This window comes from Misgurnus anguillicaudatus, chromosome 2 (genome assembly GCF_027580225.2).
Source record: "Misgurnus anguillicaudatus chromosome 2, ASM2758022v2, whole genome shotgun sequence".
In the NCBI taxonomy this organism is placed as follows: domain Eukaryota; kingdom Metazoa; phylum Chordata; class Actinopteri; order Cypriniformes; family Cobitidae; genus Misgurnus; species Misgurnus anguillicaudatus.
The window spans coordinates 35300611-35321395 of record NC_073338.2 but is presented as its reverse complement, the minus strand read 5'-3'; the positions used below and the strand labels follow the sequence as shown (position 1 = coordinate 35321395).

Here is a 20785-nt window from a genome sequence, read left to right as displayed (position 1 = left end):
TTCACAATTTAAATACAATGTCAGGCCTCTATGGAAAACAGCACATCAGGTTATATGAAACTTGTGGTTAAAATACAAGTTACTGTAAGCATTGACATACCACAAATAATTCCAGTAGAGATTACTTTTAATTACCCTAAAATATCCATGTACAGTGGAGGAAAAAATTTTTTCAGTACATATACAATAACCCCAAATCAGAAAAAGTTGGGACACTGTAGAAATTGTGATTAAAAAAGTAATGGAATAATTTACAAATCTCATAAACTTATATTTTAATCACAGTAGAATATATATAACATATCAAATGTTGAAATTGAGATATTTTGAAAACTTATGCCAAATATTGGCTCATTTTGGATTTCATAAGAGCTACACATTCCAAAAAAAGTTGGGACCGGTAGCAATAAGAGGCCAGAAAATTTAAATGTACATATAAGGAACCGCTGGAGAAAGACCAATTTGCAACTTATTAGGTCAATTGGCAACATGATTGGGTATAAAAAGAGCCTGTCAGAGGGGCAGTGTCTCTCAGAGGTCAAGATGGGCAGAGAATCATCAATTCCCCCAATGCTGCAGTGAAAAATAGTTTTCTGAGTTTCTCAGAGAAAAATTGCAACGAGATTGAAGTTATCCACATCTACAGTGCATAATATCATTCAAAGGTTTAGAGAATCTGGAACAATCTCTGTGCGTAAGAGTCAAGGCCGGAAAACCATACTGGATGCCCGTGATCTTCGGGCTCTTAGACAGCACTGCATCACATACAGGAATGCTACTGTAATGAAAATCACAACATGGTATCTGGAATACTTCCAGAAAACATTGTCAAGTTAACACAATCCACAGTGCCATTTGCCGTTGCCAGCTAAAACTCTATAGGTCAAAAAAGAAGCCATATCTAAACATGATCCAGAAGCACAGGCGTTTTCTCTGGGCCAAGGCTCATTTAAAATGGACTTTGGCAAAGTGGAAAACTGTTCTGTGGTCCAACGAATCAAAATGTGAAGTTCTTTTTGGAAAACTGGGAAGCCATTTTATCCAGACTAAAGAGGACAATGACAACCCAAGTTGTTATTAGGGCTGGGTATTTGCAAGTGCCTCACGATACGCTACGTATCACGATACATGGGTCATGATACGATGCGTATCACGATACAATACAATAAGTTGCATGTTGCAATACTTTTTCTTTTTTTATCAAAAATGTAAAAAAATAGAGCTGAACACATGCAGCTCTTTGAAAGTTAGCTGTATCAATATTTTTGCACAGCCCTAGTTGTTATTCAGTTCAGAAGCCTGCATGGTTTGGGGTTGCATGAGTGCGCGTGGCATGGGCAGCTTACACATCTGGAAAGGCACCATCAATGCTGAAAGGTTTATCCAAATTCTAGATACATATGATCCCATTCAGACATCATCTCTTTCAGAGAAGACCTTGCATTTTCCAACATGACAATGCCAGACCACATACTGCATCAATTACAACATCATGGCTGCGTAGAAGAAGGATCAGGGTACTGAAATGGTCAGCCTGCAGTCCAGATCTTTCATGCATAGAAAACATTTGGTGCATCATGAAGAGGAAGATGCGACAAAAAAGACCTAAGACAGTTGAGCAACTAGAAGCCTGTTTTAGACAAGAATGGGACAACATTCCTATTCCTAAACATTGGTCCTCCTCCAGCTGTTCCTTATATGTACATTTAACTTTTCTGGCCTCTTATTGCTACCTGTCCCAACTTTTTTTGGAATGTGTAGCTCTCATAAAATCCCAAATGAGCCAATATTTGTCTCGCTTAAAATGTCTCACTTTCTACATTTGATTTGTTATCTATATTCTATTGTGAAAAAAATATAAGTTTATGAGATATGTAAATTATTCCATTCTTTTTTACGCACAATTTCTACAGTGTCCCAACTTTTTCTGATTTGGGGTTGTATTTCCAATAAGGTTATTCACAATTTTCACCAGACAGCTCCAAAAATATAAAGAATTCACAACATTTAAATCCATAAAAAAGTTATGTGCAATGAAGTTAAATGACATAGGAATATTGTAGTATTGAACACTTTAAGAAAAAGCTAGTCACCAAGGCGAGAAACCAGCTGAAATCCATAAGTATTTAGACAGTAATTATATTTTCTATCTGTTCAAATTATTATCAGCTGGGTAAGTAAAATGATGAGCTATAAAAATGTTACAAATGTTCATTTGGATTCAAGTCAGGTAATTGAATGGGCCATTCTAACACCTTGATTTTTTTTCTCTAAAACCAATTAAGAGTTTCCTTTGCTGTATGCTTTGGAATATTGTCCTGCTGGAAGGTCCAACCATGTCTCATCTTCATCATCCTGGTGGATGGCAGCAGATTGTTCTCGTTAAAGGGCCCCATTCATCGTTTCTTCAATTACATGAAGTCTGCCAGTACCATGCAATAAAAAACAGCCCCACACCATGTTGCTTCCACCTCCAAACTTCACTGTTGGTATAGTGTTTTAGGGTGATGAACAGTGCTATTTCTTCTATAACATGGTGTGTAGCATGACAGCCAAAAAGTTTTCAATTTTGCTCTCGCCTGACCAGACTACCTTCTCCCAGTATTTCATAGGCTTGTCCAAATGAGTTGCAGCAAACTTTAAACGGGCTTCGACATGCCTTGTCTTCAGTAATGGAGTCTTGTGGGGTGAGCGTGCATATAGTCCATTTCGGTGGAGTGCATTGCCTATTCTTTTCTTTTTGACAAAGGTATCTGCTGCCTCCAAGTCTTTCTGGAGTTCTTTCCGAGTGATCCTTGGCTCTTTGGCTATTCATCTAACTCCATAGTCAGAAATCTAGCGAGGAGCTCCTGTGCGTGGTCGGTTGATGATAGAGTGATATTGCTTCCACTTGCAGATAATGACCCCAATGGTGCTTATAGGAAAATTCAAAAGTTTTGAAATACTTCTGTATCCGACTACATCAATATGTTTCGCAACAACAAGGTTGCTAAGGTCTTGGGAGTGCTCTTTGCTTTTAACCATCATGAGATGTTTCTTGTATAACACCTTGGTAACGAAAAGCCTTTTCGTAGCTCATCAATTTACCCAGATGATAATAATTTGCACAGAAAGGAAATATAATTACTTTCTAAATACTTAATTTAAGCTGGTTCCATGCCTTGGTGACTAGCTTTTCTTAATGTCAGATACAATTGGATACACTACCTAAACAGTGACTCTGCGTGGCACACAGCCTGTGACTAGAATCAAAATGCTGAGCGAATTGTTGCAAGTGATTTTACATGATGAGAAATTTGAATTGTGGAAGTGCCGATAATCAAACCTGCTTGTGAGAATCATGCATAATTCACTGCTGAAAAGACTCAATTAACCGAACGCCAAAGTGAGATTGACTTTAATAAGTTACCAGCAGTTCACTAACACTGGCGATTAAGAATTAAGTTTATCTAGATGAGCGTTTTGATAAATGGCTAGCAGATTGTGCATATACGGCCAGTATTTCAGTCCTATGCTATATTCTTGTGACAAACAATCTCTTAAGACAGCAATACAAATGCATTAAAATTGCATGGCCATTGCTCAAGTTTATATTGTAGTACATAAGCAACCTGATTTGTATCTGTTTAGTGTGTTTTAATAATGTAATCTGTTTTAAAAATGACTCTGTAGATCCTTTAATCTGATTGCATCGTCACAAACACTATATCAAATTCATGCAATTTCCTGTGTGTCTGTTTGGTAAGAAAGCATTTGCTTTGATGGTCAATGTAAATTATATTATGAACTTGATCAACCAAATCAGTTTTTCATAAAAAAACAAACCTACTTTAGACAAATCTGAGCTTATCAACCTCGCTTTGTGATGAAGCAACAGGAAATAACATTCATTACTGAATCTGTGCATTCACCAAACCCTACTGAGATGTATGCAGCAGATGTCTAGATCAACCTCTGCAGTGGATTAAAGTTATGAGGCTCTCAGCAGTGGATAATAAGAGGTGCATTACACATCACTGACTTGGCAGAGCAAGGCACTAAATCAATTATCATCATGACCCAGGTGAGATATCATTCTGACACCGGGCTCTTATTCTGGTTCGATACTGTGACATTGGCAGGGGCATAACAATCAAGAGTAGTAAGAGAATGCCTGGGTAGGTACTGGTTATAGTCGGATGAAAAGAAATGCCTGATTACCTTTAAAGAAGTAAAAATGGATTGATGCTGCCTTGCGAGATTGTAAGATCCATAAAAATTTATGGGGACGGCTAAACAAACATTGATTGAAAAAGTCCACAGATTTCCTCTATAATTTGTGCCAAAATGTGACGGTTTTTGAGTGACAGTTGCAATACAGAGTTATATCCTAAAATTCAGATGCAGAATAAATGATTATGTGTGATTGGAATGTAGCGAATTTATGCGGGAGGAGGGAAATAACGTTATTTGAAACACTATGAACCTCCGACCGAAACACTACGGGGATTCCCAAGGGAATCTTAGATTTTAGCTCAAAAGGGAATATTATGTATAATTAACTGTAATTAATTATACAAGTTTATCAGGTTTTACCTGGCGTAGCAGAATTAATAATAACAATTAATTAATATGTTCGTCCACCGAAGACATATATCCATAATCGTATATTAACGTCTAAGAAATGTTAATTTCATGGCCTTTAAAATTAACCTTCTCACTGATATACAGTGCTACTCGCAGCGTGTAGCTGGATCAAAAGGCAGAAATAGTGACTTTACTTTCATGAGCATTGAACACAGAAACAATTCAATTGTGAAAATGCAAACCGGTTTATTAACTATAAAATGAAGTACACATAACGACTAACTAAACATACACACATACAATAACATAAAACATAGATGAGAAAGAAAAGATTGAAAATAGCTAGAGAGAATAAAAGATTGGCAATAGCACTATTGCTTAACATCTGCACAAACCATCGGATAATCTCTAAGGATCGCCTTAATTTTCATAAGGGGTAAAGCTTGAACATCAGCGAGTAAAACGAGTTTATACTTGCGTTTGGCTCTTTGTGTTGCGGTGCAAAGTTTCTTATGCTCGCGGTGCGAGCAAGGAGAGAGAGAGAGAATCCAGGTGTGTTCGTTTAAGATGAAGTCCGTAAGTTGTTTCGTAGGGCGGATTGGTCCGCGGGGTTTTCCGAACTCTAGCGCAAAGCCAGGAAAGACTGTCCTGAAGAGACAGGGCTCAGAGAAAAGATGATGAATCCGAGGGACTCTGGGTGAGTCTCAGCGAGTTTCCAAACTGCGCTGGCAGGTTACCTGAGTAACCGGGCGATTGAGCGCTCATGGGTGAACTAAGCCACTGACTGAGATACTGAGCGAATCAGCGATTGAGAGATTGAGCGAACTGAGCAATTGAGCTATGATGGCTTGAGCGATAGGCCGTTTTGACCTTTCACATCCCCAGCCCATTTTGGGTGTATGACCAATGTGTGAAGTGTTCGATCGCGCGGGGAAACAAGCCTTTGTTCTTTCAGACATCACATTTGCGTAATTGCATAATGATAAAACTTTGTTTCCATAACTCTTCAAATCGATACTAAATGACATTGATGCGGCTTATGGTAATATGATACATAGAAATGATTGGGAAATAAAGAGTAGATTAATTTGATACTAGACAAGACATGGGTTTAAGATCACGTTGAATAATAATTTCATACCTAAGATATGAACCATGCTACAGTGAACAAAATCTAACTAAAGTGTTAACACACAGTTACATCACACATACATGATCATGCAGTAAAGGGATATAACATATATATACATTTAAACAGCTCATTGTGATTTTTAAACGTGGTTTCATCAGAGACATATAGTCGTGCCCCCCCTGCTGTGTCTCTGGCGACTGTCATTCGATTGGGTCTCAGGTTTCTTTGGTGGGATTCCTTTGAACCTCCTTTGAAGACTGCATTTGTTTTAATTGTTGCCCATTTTACACCCCTGATAGGTGGTAGATATCTGGGTGATTGTGTTATCAGGACACAGGGTTATCTAAAGTCACAATTTTAGGTCTGTTTACGATCCAGACGCCAAATGGCCTCAATCTGACTCCGAGCCATTTGCTACAGGAATACAGAAGTCACTCCTGAACATTAAAAGGGACATATCATCATATGACACATATCATATTTTCCATGTTTTAGTGCTATAATTGGGTCCGCAATGATTGTATCAACCTAGAAAATGTGAAAAAGATCAACCCAGTAACTTAGTTTTGGTAAACAATTCTCTGCAAGCATGTGAAAAAATAGGTCATTGAAATTTTGCTCCCCTTGTGATGTCAGAAGGGGATAATACCACTCCTAAATCTGCACTATCCAACCACGGCACTGCCATTTAGTGCAGAGATCAACTCATTTGCATTTTAAAAGACACACCCAAAAATGACACATTTTTGCTCACGTCTACAATGTGGCAATTTTAACATGCCATAATAAATTATCTATGGGGTACTTTGAGCTAGAACTTCTGGGGACACCAAAGATTTATTTTACATTTTTAAAAAAAGTCTTATGAAATGTCCCCTTTAAATGAGTGACACTGTGATAACACAGCAACGTTTGGTGTCTTATGACTGGACTGTGCTGTACTCACTTAAATGAACTAAATGTAAAAATGTTTGTCACATGGTTTTAAAGCCTGTAAATAAATATGAGCAAAGAATTCAGAACAATATTGTGATTTATGTAACATTTTAAAAGTTTTTTTGTTGTTGTTTTTTAGTTGTTCAAAAATTACAACTTCCTTTTTTGAGAATCACTTCAAAACATGAATAAAAAATACATACTTCTAATTTGTTTTCAATAAAGGTTGCTTTAGAGCTGCCAAATGCATAATACATTCAAAGGGACACTTCACTTTTTTTGAAAATATGCTGATTTTCCAGCTCCCCTAGAGTTAAACATTTGATTCTTACCATTTTGGAATCCATTCAGCTGATCTCCGGGGGTGCGTTCCACTCCAGTTTTAGACACGCACTCGCAAACTTCCCTAAACACTTCCCCTTGGGGGAATCCCTGTCGCAATTTTGAAGTGCGTTCCACTTTGTCAAGTGGACGAGGGAAGTTTGTATGGACAGACCCTCGCTCCCTTGATTTTGACCAAGGGAGCAAATCTACTTCATATGTACACTTCATGCTGCTCCATATCCCACTATGCAACACGATTGTGACATCAAATGATGGAGGGGGCGGTCTCCACTTTCCATGTGATCAAGGGCTTAGGGCGATCCATTTGAACCCACTTCAAGTGTTTCAGCAGTAGTGGGCACTCGTACAACATAAGCAATGACGTACATCCGAGTGAACCAGACTGAGGGAAGTTAGCGAGGGAAGGTCATAAAAAAACGAACTGGAACGCAGGGCGGGTCTGGCGGTACCACTTTTAGCATAGCTTAGCATAATCCATTGAATCTGATTAGACCATTAGCATCGTGCTCAAAAATAACCATTCATAACTCTCATTCTGGCATAATAATCAAGGACTTTGCTGCTGTAACATGGGTGCAGGTGGCGCAATAATATTATGCACCGAAAATAGTCCCTTTAGTATCTTTCAATAGCAGGGGACTATTTTCGGGAACTACGTAATATCACTACGCCTGCTGCAGCCATATTACGGAAGAAAAGTCCTTGGTTATTACGCAAGAATGAGAGTATAGTCCTAGCCATATATGCCTAGAAAATCTCAACTTTTAATTACAATAGTAAACAATGTAACTACAGAAGAGTCAAGTTTTAAATAGGAAAAATATCAAAACTCTTTGGTTATTTTTAAGCGTGATGCTAATGGTCTAATCAGATTCAATGGATTGTCCTAAGCTCTGCTAAAAGTGGTAGCGCCAGACTCGGAGATCAGCTGAATTGATTCCAAAACTGTAAAAATCAAATGTTTAACTCTAGGGGAGCTGGAAAATGAGCATATTTTCAAAAAAGTGGAGTGTCCCTTTAAGATACACATTAGGGGTGGCACGGTTCACAAAACCCTTGGTTCGGTCGTATCATGGTTTTATGGTCACGTTCTCGGTTCAGTACGGTTCTTGTTCGTCTCTTTTGTCCACTTTTGACTACTTCTGTCCTGATTACTTTGAGGGGCAATTTATGAAATAAGATCGCACAACTTTCACACGCTAGCAAAATGAAACTACGCGGAAATCAGCCGCTTTCGTTTTATCAATGAAAAACTAAAAATAGAGCTGTTCGTGTGTTCGCAGAAAAGACGTGAAACAGTGTACCTCAGATTAGATAAATGGTCGGAGAGAAGGCGGTCTCCTGTGGCTGTTCGAACACATTCAACCCATAGACTGCAGTTCTATTTATTGTTTTATTTCCGCTGTCATCATACGACGCTGGCGCATCCTCCAACTCCGGGCAGACTTCCTTTTCTCTCCCACTTGCCATTTCTACACGTAACATAACCTGCAGTACTTACACTCCACACCAGTCACCTCTTCTTTCGCGCGAAAGCGAAACACGCTGAGGTCACATACAGGGCATGAGGTTACATTGCGCATGCCATGAACCGTTGAACCGTGCGACGCACACGTGCTCCGAACCGAGACAAGCGAACCGAACGGTTCGGATTTTTTCCATGAACCGTGCCACCCCTAGTACACATTCATCATTCCCCTGAAATCAAACCTGCAACTTTTATATTACTAGCACAATGCTTCAACATTCAGATACAAGAACATGCTATTTTTAAATATAAGAAGAAAACGGTTTATACTGTAAATTCGCTGCCTGTGTCTTTAATACGATGCCATTTTTCGGTTTACAAGAATTAGAAGAGAGGGAGACAGATCATAGAAACTGAAGGAGAGTAAGAAACCATTAATGAGAGAGACGTCTGAGCCCCCAGACAAAATGATGGCCAGACAAACTATTAATGCCAACAAGAGAGAGAGAGAGAGAACAATTTACACAGGCTCTTAAAAGTAGGCCAGAGGGTTTTATAGTGGGGATCTGTGAAGTCACCTGATTGGCCAAGACAAAACTGCCATTTTTGATAAGCAGGGTTTAAGCCCCTCCCACCAGAAATATTGAGACAGTAAATGAGTCTGACACGAGTATAAGCCCTGCCACTTTAACATCAATACTCTAGAGTCCAGACAATTCATCAAGAAAACCTTGGGTGAGCATATCAAGGACATTTTGGGGCCAGCTCGTATGAAAGTGATTACAATAGCCAAGAATCATTATATTTCCATTTAAAGTAGAAATAAACAATAAATGACACATCATTATGACACATACATAAGAAACAACGTTTGATTTTGCTTTGGCAGCCTAAATCAATCTGAAATGAGCATAAGAATCATAGGATAATTAAAAAATACTGTATATTCAAAACACTATTGTACATCTATCAATTAACACAAGAGAGTATAAATACAGTAAAAGCCAAATCTCAAAGATACAGTATAAAGGTGACAGTGTGCTCAGGATATAAACAGGCTTCTTTGTGCCAGTCAGTTCAAAGTACCACATCAGCTTTTATGAGACTCCCTGCAGGGAATAAAACAAACGGTCTGAGACGGAGAGATCAGACTCACCCGCGGCGCAGTCCTCTTCATCTAAACCGTTTTCACAGTCTCTCTCCCCGTCACAGCGCCAGGACAACGACACGCACTTCCCTCCACAGTCGAACTTATCTGGTGGACATGTCTGTCTGACTGCTGTGGAAGGGAAGAAAATGTTTTAACGCTTGAATGAAACCACTGAATGACAAAGTGAATGAATCGCAATAGAATCACTGTGTTGATCTCACTATGGCTAAGTTCACACTATCAATGTTCAGGCTTTTACTTATGCTGCGTTTACACCAGCCGCGGTAGAGACGTGAAGCGCGAGTGATTTCAATGTTAAGTCAATGTGAAGACGCGTTGACGCGCGTCTGGAGGTCTCGCGGCGCTAAATGAGGCGTTTGGTGCGGAGTGCAAGACACGTTTCCGCCTCATTTGCGCATCTAGTTTGCGCGAATTGAACGGCCGGTGCGGTACACGTGAATGGTGCTTTTTGTGTAATTTGCGGCTGACACCAGAGTTGAAAAATTGGAACTTTGGCAGAATTTTGGGCCGCGTTAACCAACCTGCTTGCTGCTGTGGCGGTCATTCAACCTGAAGGAACACTTGATATTGTCCGTGAGCAGTCACCCGGATTCATACGTCACAAGTTCTTATTTCTATAGAGACAGGAATAAAAAGGATCTTGCTTGGAAAAGTGTCAGTTAGGAAATTGGGCAACCTGGTAAGTTGTAATACACATACACAATACACAATACACAAGCGGCAAACTAGGTGCAGTAGACCCGATTTTGACGCCTGAAACGCGGTTGGTGTAAACGCAGCATTACAAGTGTGAGTCTCTGGAATCTGGTGTTCACAAAGGAGATTACAGTCAAAGCTCTTATATTTTCTATATGAACAAGCAATTCATAAGTGTGGTTATATAATGACATGTGTATGAATGCAACCTTATTAAAGGTCACATATGAGGCCCATTTTTACAAGATCTAATATAAGGGCACACTTATATTATAGTTACCCAACCGAACCGTGGAACAGAGCGATCACACTAGTAAAATAAACCAGGCTTTGGGGTTCAATCACGCTCAGGCACGGTATGGTTGGTATAATGTGAGTGATATAGCGGACTCTCGCGGCTGTAAAGAGTAGTGATGTCTCTTGCCTCATAAATGTCAAAATTAATTCATACTGACTTACAAGGCGCACCTAACTATAAGACGCAGCACCAGCCAAGTTATGAAAAAAAAACGCGGCTTACAGACCGAAAAATACGGTAACAGACAACGCATTATTTTGTTCTGTTTTGTGTGGCATTGCCACGTATTTCCACCATTTTACATGCCCGTGCCACGACTTTCTTTTCCGTGTCAGTTTCACGTATTGGTTACTCAACTGTTTTTCCTATTTTCTTACGATTGTCGCTTTGGTTTGGGGTTAGAAAAACTTTGTTACATAAAATGACATCCTTACCCAAACCCAACTCTAACCCTAACCTCAGGCGGCAATGGTTTAAAAAGTATACGAAAAACATTTGTATAAACCAATACTTAAAGTGACATCCTAACGCAAACAGCAAATCTAACCCCAAACCGAATCGACCATTTTTAAAAAATAGGAAAAACAGTTGAGTAACCAATATGTGAAAATTTTGCTCTCCTGCCATCCAAAATTTATACAAGAAATAACAAAAAAAGTATACGACTAACTTCTGTCTGCTCAAGTGGCCTAGAAGAATTTGAAAAGAGTCAAGTTGTTTATTTTAAGTTTAACAAATGTGGTCACTATAAACTGCTATCCTATGGAAAATCTGCATTAACCTTTTCCAAAATTCAATTTGTGATCTCTAAAAAGATAAAAAGTCATGCAGGTGGGTGAATCGTTCCAAGAAATAAGAAATAATGGGGTCAGCAGACGATGGCCTTTAGTTTAGCAAATCTTTTCTCCTTTCACATTCACTGTCATGGCCAATCTATCCCATTTGACAGGCTGTCTGTTGATATTAGATTACAGTTTGGGATGCATCTGAGACATAAATAAATCATTTCTGGCACCAGAGTCCTGGAGACCCGCCAGAGTCAATGCCAATAGCAGCTTTAATATCAAAATATTTCAAAGTGGCCCAGTAAGTTTGTATTTTCAAAAGGGAAGTTTTTGCTCTGTCACTGAATCTGTTTCATGATTCAAAGGAATGTTACATAAAAAATGGGATGCGAGTTAAACCTTAAATACAAATAATTCAATATCAGGCAAGATGGCTGAATGTCATGAGGAATCCTTATTTAACAAAATTATTACTTTCTTTATTTTCACAGAGATGCGTTTAGGTATTCTCATCTAAGCAGTCATGGCGCAGCACAAAGTGAAGTTGATGTGGACAGCAGAGATGGACCATGTTCCTGCGGTCTCCACGACTTCACCCAAACCCTTGTCTTTTTTTCCCTTGAATTTTCTATGAAAATCATTCCAAACACTATCATTGAGATTTCTTCCGGCATATCATCCGTTTTGCAAGATTTTCTGTGTTTACAGTCAAGACTCTGGATGAAAATCTGTTTGTGTGTGGTGTGCTGTCTTTGATACATCAGATTTAAACATTTTAACACACATACTCAACTGAGAGTAATTACACAAGATAAAATTAAACTACAGTACAGAATGGTTAGTTTCCCACAATAACCATCAGTGCCAATATTTCAACTTTATTAGAAATGTTCATCCATGACATAACTGCTAGTGAATGTGGGTACATCTTTATGTGGTCACATAATTCACAAGGGGCCCCAACAAAATTGTGGTATGCCACACTAACATTTTTGCTATCCACAATGCAGTAAAATCTAACCCTAGTCTGTGGGTAGGATAGTGTCTGTAAAAAAGAAACCCTAAGACAGTTTGGGAAAACCAAAGTTTCAGATGCTAAATATATGAGATCTAATGAGTCTATGTTGACAAAATTAAGAAAAAAACAGAAACGAATAAAATATTGAAATATAAAAACCTAAGAATTTATATTGAACAGGTGTCATACTTTATAGATTGAAATGTTCTGCATGGATTAAACTAAACTTACAAACAACACCAGGACATAATTAAATAGGACATACAGAGAGTATAAGAAAGGAGTTTTATTTTAACATGACAATTTTTATTGTCTATTGCCATAGGCCACTAACTTCTAAGATAGCATTCTAACCTGAAATAATAGAGTAATTTTTAATAAGCAGCAATATCTACACTATAAACAATATTTAAAGTACAAACAGAGATCCAAGTACTTATATGATTCAGTACAGTTTGCATGTTGCCAATCTAAGGAAAGCTATTTAAAAAAAAAAAATCACATATTAAGTGAAAAAAAAACACATACATGAAGAGCTCAGATGCAAAAGCCACCAAATGCCACTTCCGTCAAAAATGATATAATGATATTGATTAAAACCTCTTGGCATGTATTATATGTTTATCAAATACCTCTACTTCAATTCAAGTTAATCCTGGCCTTAGGCAATTCAGCGTGCAACACGACAGCTTGCAACACCTTGGATCACATTCAAACTTGGGTCCCTTGTGATAACTTGGACCGCAACACAACCTGAATGTGGCAGTGACATGGATCACAGCGCCACCAAAAGTGTGGTTCAGTTTCTTCATTTTTACATTCTGACTTTCATCAACTGCAATGTTTCAGGTTGCATCTTTAGTGATTTTGCAACTGTTTACTATGTTATGTCTATATTTTGCCTTTGAACTCCTTGTATATATTAGAAGTTTTATTTCCTGAATAAAATACAAAGGTCTTTAATTTTAACATTTCTCTCTGACGTCTTCAATAAATTATTTCACCAAGCAATACATTATGGGAATGCCTTATGCATCAAGAAGACATGCAATGATACTTTGCATATTTGCTGAAAACAAGATCGTTTGAAAAGGCTTTTCCGTGAAAAACCTATCATGCTTTAAATTTTAAGGTATAACCAGCTCACTAGGTTTTGGACTAGTGCTATGATCTGCAAAATTGACTAGAAAATAGTGAAAAAGGTGAGATTAAGTGAGAAGAAGGCCTTATCTCCATTCCCCTGTGACATCACAGCTTGTGCATATGCGAGCTAAGAGAGCACAAGGTTGGGGTGAGCTCTAAGGACAAATTTTGCTTTGCTGATGGTAATTTGATGAAGGCCTGCTTAATTTCCCTTTACTGAAATCATCAGAATTACATACATCAGTTAGACTCTAATCACACTAGAATGATCATTAAGTCATTTCTGCCGTTAGGGCAGTGCTTCTCAAATAGTGGGACGGGACCCCCAGGGGGGGCTCGAAGCGATACCAGGGGGGGCGCGCGGGACCCAGGGGAAAATACTTTTTCGGGAAGTGATTTTTTTTGCACCGTCACTTAAAGACATTACACCCCAATCACGCTGATAAGCCGCTTGAGTTTTTTATTATTATTTATTGATTATATTTAATTTAATTTTTCAGTATCAAATGGTCAAAAAATATTATACTTTAAATAAGAATTGATTTTTTTTATTTCAGGCAAATTGATGCATTTTTAAGTCTTTTCTGTTACAGACTAAAAAACAATGTTAATAAAGTTATTCTTTGTTGTAAGTTGATTGATATTTCTTTTTTTGTGTTTTCTTTAATGTTAATAAGGATACAATGTTTTGCAGATGTGTAATTTTATAGACAAATTATACTATTTACAGTCGCGGCGGAGAGTTGGGGGGGGCGCAAAATATTTACTTCTTCCTAGGGGGGGCGTGACAGAAAATAATTGAGAAGCACTGCGTTAGGGGGAGCTGCCATGTGAATACAAAGTACAGAATATTTAGTACTAAATACAATCAAGTTAAACTTGTGATAATTTCTCCATCACCGTGCGGTATCGTGATTTGTTCATTTTGAATGGCTCAATATAGCAACATTTGCTCAGAGGTTTGGTGCGAAAGTGCCCGTTTATCAATTTCTGTGTTTAACAACATGATTACTTAACACTGTCATTGATTGGAACAGCTGAGTGAATACAACATTTTTCCTTTATGTTCCTTGGAAAAAAGCATACAGGTTTGGATGGACATAAGAGTGGACATACAGATGTTAAATATTTTTGTATAATCAAATTTTTAAATCTTTAAAACTGATCGGAAATGCCATCAAGACACAATTATTGAGAAACACACTAGGTCATTTCTAGATGTGAGCTAAATGAAAGAGACAAAACGGCTATGTACAGTACATATTTTAAGCACTGTTTTACTTCACAAACAGACCCTGAACCAATAATAATCCTATGATGACCTGAGTAATATTACAGTGGGAAAAGAAATACAGTAGGGTAGATCCAGGAATGGCAGGCGCCAGTCTAAAACAGATTTACTAAACATATTGGATGGCATATGGCACTCAATTACATAAAGTGGGGCAGCAAAGCCCTTGTTGTGCTGTATATTTTGACTGCAGAGATGACACACATTTTCATCTTTTACCCAATAACACTTTCTCTGTGGAAAGATTTGTTTTTTTTTTCTTCATTTAAAAGCTGTCAGTTTATAATTCATGTGTAACTAGTTTAATGTTAATAGCATTCTAAATTTGGAGATATTATTTATTTTTAAACAGCGCAGACTACATTAGTAGTACTTATGAGGTAGTGCACGCTAATGTAACTCGAGCATGAAAGCAGCCATAATGTGTGACAGAGAATAACTGTGTTTGTACTGAATGTGAGACGCCGAAGTCATAAACACATTTATTTTATAATTACATATATTATACAGCCTAATATATATTAAATTAAATTCAATTTTATTTATATAGCGCTTTTCACAATTGTTTAATTATTTCAAAGCAGTGTTACATTAAAAAGCAGGAGAAAACACGAAAAAATTATAGGAACATAACATAAGAAGCAGAGTAAAGCGGCTAACATTAAGACGTAATGTAAAATGCATGCATGTGAGAGAGACCTGATAAACAACTATGTGGGTGATTCTCACGAAAACTTGGTTTTAAAAATGTCAAGCATGAAAATGTAAAAATTGCTTAAATTTACTTTTTTTCCCACCAGACATTGAAAAACAAAGTCTGGAGTAAATGGGAACATTCATTTAAACACGTTTACTTATCATTTAACACTTTTTGTGACATAATTTAAAAAATTAGTCCTAAAAAATCTCATTACCGCAACAGTCAGAAAACATCAACACTGACATATTTTCAAAATGACATGACAAACCTGAAAGAACATCATTTGGAGATTCTGCACATGCATTTAAAATCAAAGTATTATGCTTCTATTAATTAAATTAACATTTAATAAGCATCTGTTGCGGTAATGATAATCAAAATGTCGTGTAAGCATTCTGACAAGACAATATTTCAAATTAACTGTAAAAAAATTATCTTACCTGGTAGCCATCTTGAAGTAACTGGTCCATGTGCTTGGTCACTCAAAATCAAACTTTATTAAAATTCTGTATGTGTGCTTAAACTGTTCTCAAAAAGTGTTGCAGAGGATGAGAACATCAGGCATGGACACATATAATTTGATTAAATTACAACATAACGCATGTTCAAACACAGCCGGACACATTGCGGTAATGAGAATTTCAGCAGAAAACGAGATAAAATTTACAATTATAAATTCTTATGTTGAAATCACACATTGTGCAAGGTAGAACACAGTATTGTGTTAATTCTGATGCTTTTTAATGTTACTATATTACACATTTTAAAGCTAAAATCATTAGTGCCGTGGTGTTTCAATGGTTTCGTGAGAATCACCCATGTATGCAAACAAATATGTTTACAAATAAACAGAATTTCTAATTAGGTTTTATCTGGCATCATCATCAGCTAATGGTTTTTAAAAAAAAGCATCAGCCTGGCTTTGTGAATTCATTAGACGTACTGGAGCGTTCTTGAAATGCCCCTTGAGTATTCATTGCATTTAAATGCATTAGGACACTCTTTTGTCAGACAGTTCTGTTAAAGATGCTTCTAAAAGATATTAAAAATCTTATTAGCATGCAAACTTCTCTCTTAAAACATGAAAGGAATAACGAAATGGGTCCACAAGTCTGGCAGTATATGCATCTTGCATGCTTTACATTGTTCCACTTCAATACCACTTTCATTACACATTAAATTATCAACATATTTTAAGTGAAAAGTTAAATTGAAAATGCAGCTTTCATGACAATATTGGAGCTGGCACGGACTCCACAAGTCTGTACAAAAACTGCTTATCTGAAAATGTTGGCAAAGGGCATCTTGTGTGCTTCAATGGAAGCACAAAATTTGACATTTTGCACAAAGGTGTTAACGTAAATTGTTATTTCATTAGTGACCCAGAAACTTGAATATTTCATTATTTTAAAGTGAAATGTGATATGTTTACATTTTTATGAACCTAAAACTTTGTTTATTTCAGTGACCCCCAAACAATACTGTATAGCTTCAAACTTTTGAACCTCACTAACACCTCCCGATATTGCTTTGCACACACAATGTGTTTTCTTTGATAAAGTTAATGCAGAAATGGAGCAAAACCAACAGAAATACAGCAGGAGACTATACTGAGCTGAAGTCAGTGAAAGCTGATGTTTCACAGTCCACAGCTGTGCTCCTCACTGACAGATCAGAGCCAACATACTGTAGTCATGGAAACAAGAGCCACATTTTTATTGAGCCGCTGATAAAATACACTTACTGGCCATATTAAATTTAAGTAATGAGTGCCCATTTAGTCAAACTAACTTTGGGAAGCTTATTAGATAGGCTAAACAAATTTAAAATGTTTTTTTCTAATACGCCTGAAGCATGTTTCAGCTATATAAACCTTAACCTAATGTGCTGACTGTAAACATATTTACATATTTAGAACAGACAAGTGGAGTACAATGAAAGCTGGATAAGGTAATGCAGCTCTAAACTATCTGACGCTGTGTGATAAAGTGACTTTGAGCAGATGACTCCACTCAAAATAAGTCAGAAAAAATCGTTTCTGTGCCTTGAAACACAGTGAAGAGTGTTTGTGCATGATGTCAAAATAAATAGTTGCATTAATTATTCATAATAAATAAAATAAGCAACTATTCAAACAAACTAGTTAATAGCCTTGTGCAGCCAGTGTGTGTTTACTCTTTGATTATACTGAGCTCAGTTGATTCTAGGGATGGGCGGTATATCGGATTTAGGGAATATATCGATATGGGTTCCTGACGCGATGCGGAATTAGCCAATACCGTTCATATCGATATGGTTTGATGCGACTCAAACGCGCATACACGCGCTCTGCGCGAGCCCGCCCGTCACAGCAAGTACGCGACATGGAGAAGCACGCAGAAACTCTGTGACGCTTGGATGCGCCTCATGAATGTGGACATTCAAAAACTGCGGCTGCATGCACTCGGAGGATTGTAATAATTAAGTTCAAGACTAATATAAAATGTCTCTTCAACCTGCTTTTACAAGAGAGATCATTGGAATTAAGTTACCGCTGCATATGTGTGCTTTCATCCCAACAACATGTCTGACGCTCCATCACAACACCTTTTTATCTATTACGCTATTGCAGTTATTCCTCATCACTATTATAGCAATATCAGGTGAGTGATACTGCGTTTATACTTCAGTTCGACGGGACAAGTGCGTAGATAAAACAGAAACTCCGAAGGAGTTTTATTTTGTGGTGAACTTTTCCCTCAGATTCAAAGCCCAGTATAACAGCCACAAACAAGTCTCCGTTATTTAATTTTAAAACGTCACTTTCGAATTAGTAACGAATGATTGTGCTGCTTCAGTGAAGCTATTAGTGTGAATTAATGAGATTATTATTGAGAAATAATAAGGGAGGAATGTGTGTGTGAATGAAACAGAGACAGTTTAAACGTGCTTAATGTGTGCGCGTTATAGTTTCAGTTTGCACGTAGCCAATCAGATTCCAGAACCACATCTGTTGTATAAACTTTATTATTTTGGTTTTTTAAGTTTTGTCCATTTTTGTAACTGGAATACACTGTAAGGACAAAAGGACTGTGACACCCCCTTCTAATGAAGAGGATTGACTACTTTAGTAAATTCTGTGAACAGAAATCTTAATGCTACAGACAGTTCAGTATATTAATTAGAATTGTGTGTTTCAAATTTTATGGATTTAATCATTTCGATAGTATGGGCAGGACACTTTTCTATAATTATAATTATAATATAGGCTAAAAATCACATTACATGATAATGCCCATGTGCACAAAGCAAAGTTAAAAAAAGAAATGATTAAGAACTTCACTGGTTTGTATATAAAGTTAACTAAACCCAGCTAAACAACTTTGGTATGACAAACATTTACCACCCATCAAGGACATGAGCATACAGTCATTTCGGGTAAGATATAGGCTCTAACAAAGATGATTTTTTTTATATGGTACTGCATGGTAGCATTAATTTTTGTTTTGATTTGAAGTGGAATTAGATAGTTTATTAGGGAGTGTTTACAACTTTATGGTACAACAACTTCAGCCAAAAAGATTATGCAAACTGTTTAAATAAAGGCTTTGACTTTCAAGTAACATCTTTATCCTTTTTGTAAGAAATACCGGATATATATCGGATACCGGCATTCCTAAAAAAAATACTGGGATATGAATTTTTGCTCATACCGCCCAGCCCTAGTTGATTCCCAATTATCTGTTTCATTAATTTGCAAACATATCCTAAATACAGTAAATACACTTTTCTTATTATCATAAAACATGTCTCAATGCATACTTTGTTGCATGAACATTGTGAATAACAGTTCACTTAAAATTAAATATGCACAAATGTACAAAGTTGAATTTAGAATTTTACAAAAAAACTGCAGGAAGAATAATTGTTTCCCCATAAATGCTGTTTTGCCCGTTTAATACAAGTGGTGAAACGTCTTTATTTGTGCCGCATTGAGCTTTGGTATCATTCATTTTTAATGGGATTTCCAGCATAAACAATCCAAAGGGGTGTATGTTGCTCTTAAATTTGAATGCTAGACGTTGCAATTTTGGTTTTGATTACAAGTGCAAATTACACAGTATGTAGAGTTTATGCAACTGTGAACACCTGTCATTTATTTATTTATTTATTTATTTATTTTTTGCAGAAAGGAAGAGACATTTACTGCAATAATAAGACCAAACATCAGACACAACACTGCACAACAAACACACTGGGTGGCCAATCAATGACTGTGTTGAAAAATGAAGAGGCCAATCAAGAACCAACTTCACTTCAAGCACAACACACAGGAGTGCCTTCAAAATGACTACCTTGAAAGGATCATTAAACATCATTATATTGGGCAAAAAAATGTTAAATTACCCCATGAATACTCATCCTCAAGCTATCCGAGTTACATTTGTTCATCCTGTTTCATATGGACACATATTTAGATATTTTTAAAAATATCTTTAAAAACTCTCCGCATTCGTCATACGTAACAAAGAAAAGTGCTTACACTATGTTGAAATCTCATGAATGCAGAGGAGTCTAATGCTACGTACACACCAAACGCGGGGCATCGCGTTACACACTCTAGATTACTCGCGGAATTTAACTCCGTGTCATGCGAATTTTTCAGTTCAATATTTTCAACTTGGGCAAAGACGCGTGTGAGGTGAATAGCGCGTGTTTTTGCCGTAAACGCACCATCCATAACGCGTCATTCGCATTGTCTACGCGAGGACGCGTCTGATCGCGTCTTTGCATTGACTTTGTATATAATCTACTCTCGCAAATTGTTGAACTCGCGTCTGGTGTAAACCCACAGTAAGATGGAGTTATTTTCAGTTGTAAAGTTTTAAACATGGATATTTCTCTAAGAAAATCACATTGATTACCCTCAGAAAGCCTTTATGTATCACTGTGGAACCATGTGGATTACTTTTGCGAAAGATGGATGCACATTCTTTTGGGTTGAAAGAGTTGGACCCGTAAAAAAAACTAAATATGTGTTTGTATTTTAAAATAATGGACATTTGTAACTCGGCTGGCTTGAGGGTGAGTAAATCATGGGGTGATTTTTATTTTTGTCCGAACTATCGCTTTATGTTTAGCACCCAGGTCAAAAATCATACATTTTTAAAATTGGTTTCCTCTCAACTCAGTCAATATTTGTTTTGCTCTAGTGTGAATTTCTGCAACTAATTTATTAATTTGTTTTTAGGTTGAC

General features: G+C 37.1%; 1 protein-coding gene across 3 annotated transcripts in view; it reads right to left on the bottom strand.

The window, feature by feature from the left end:
• LOC129442697 (low-density lipoprotein receptor-related protein 8) overlaps nt 1-20785 on the bottom strand; it is an 81709-nt gene that overhangs the window by 34987 nt on the left and 25937 nt on the right. For 2 of the 3 annotated variants that reach the window (XM_055202920.2, XM_055202921.2), the window contains exon 4: nt 9604-9726. The exons of the other annotated variant lie outside the window; for it this stretch is intronic. In XM_055202920.2, the coding sequence (XP_055058895.2) occupies nt 9604-9726 (123 nt within the window). The remainder of the gene's footprint in view (nt 1-9603; nt 9727-20785) is intronic. 3 annotated transcript variants of the gene reach the window in all.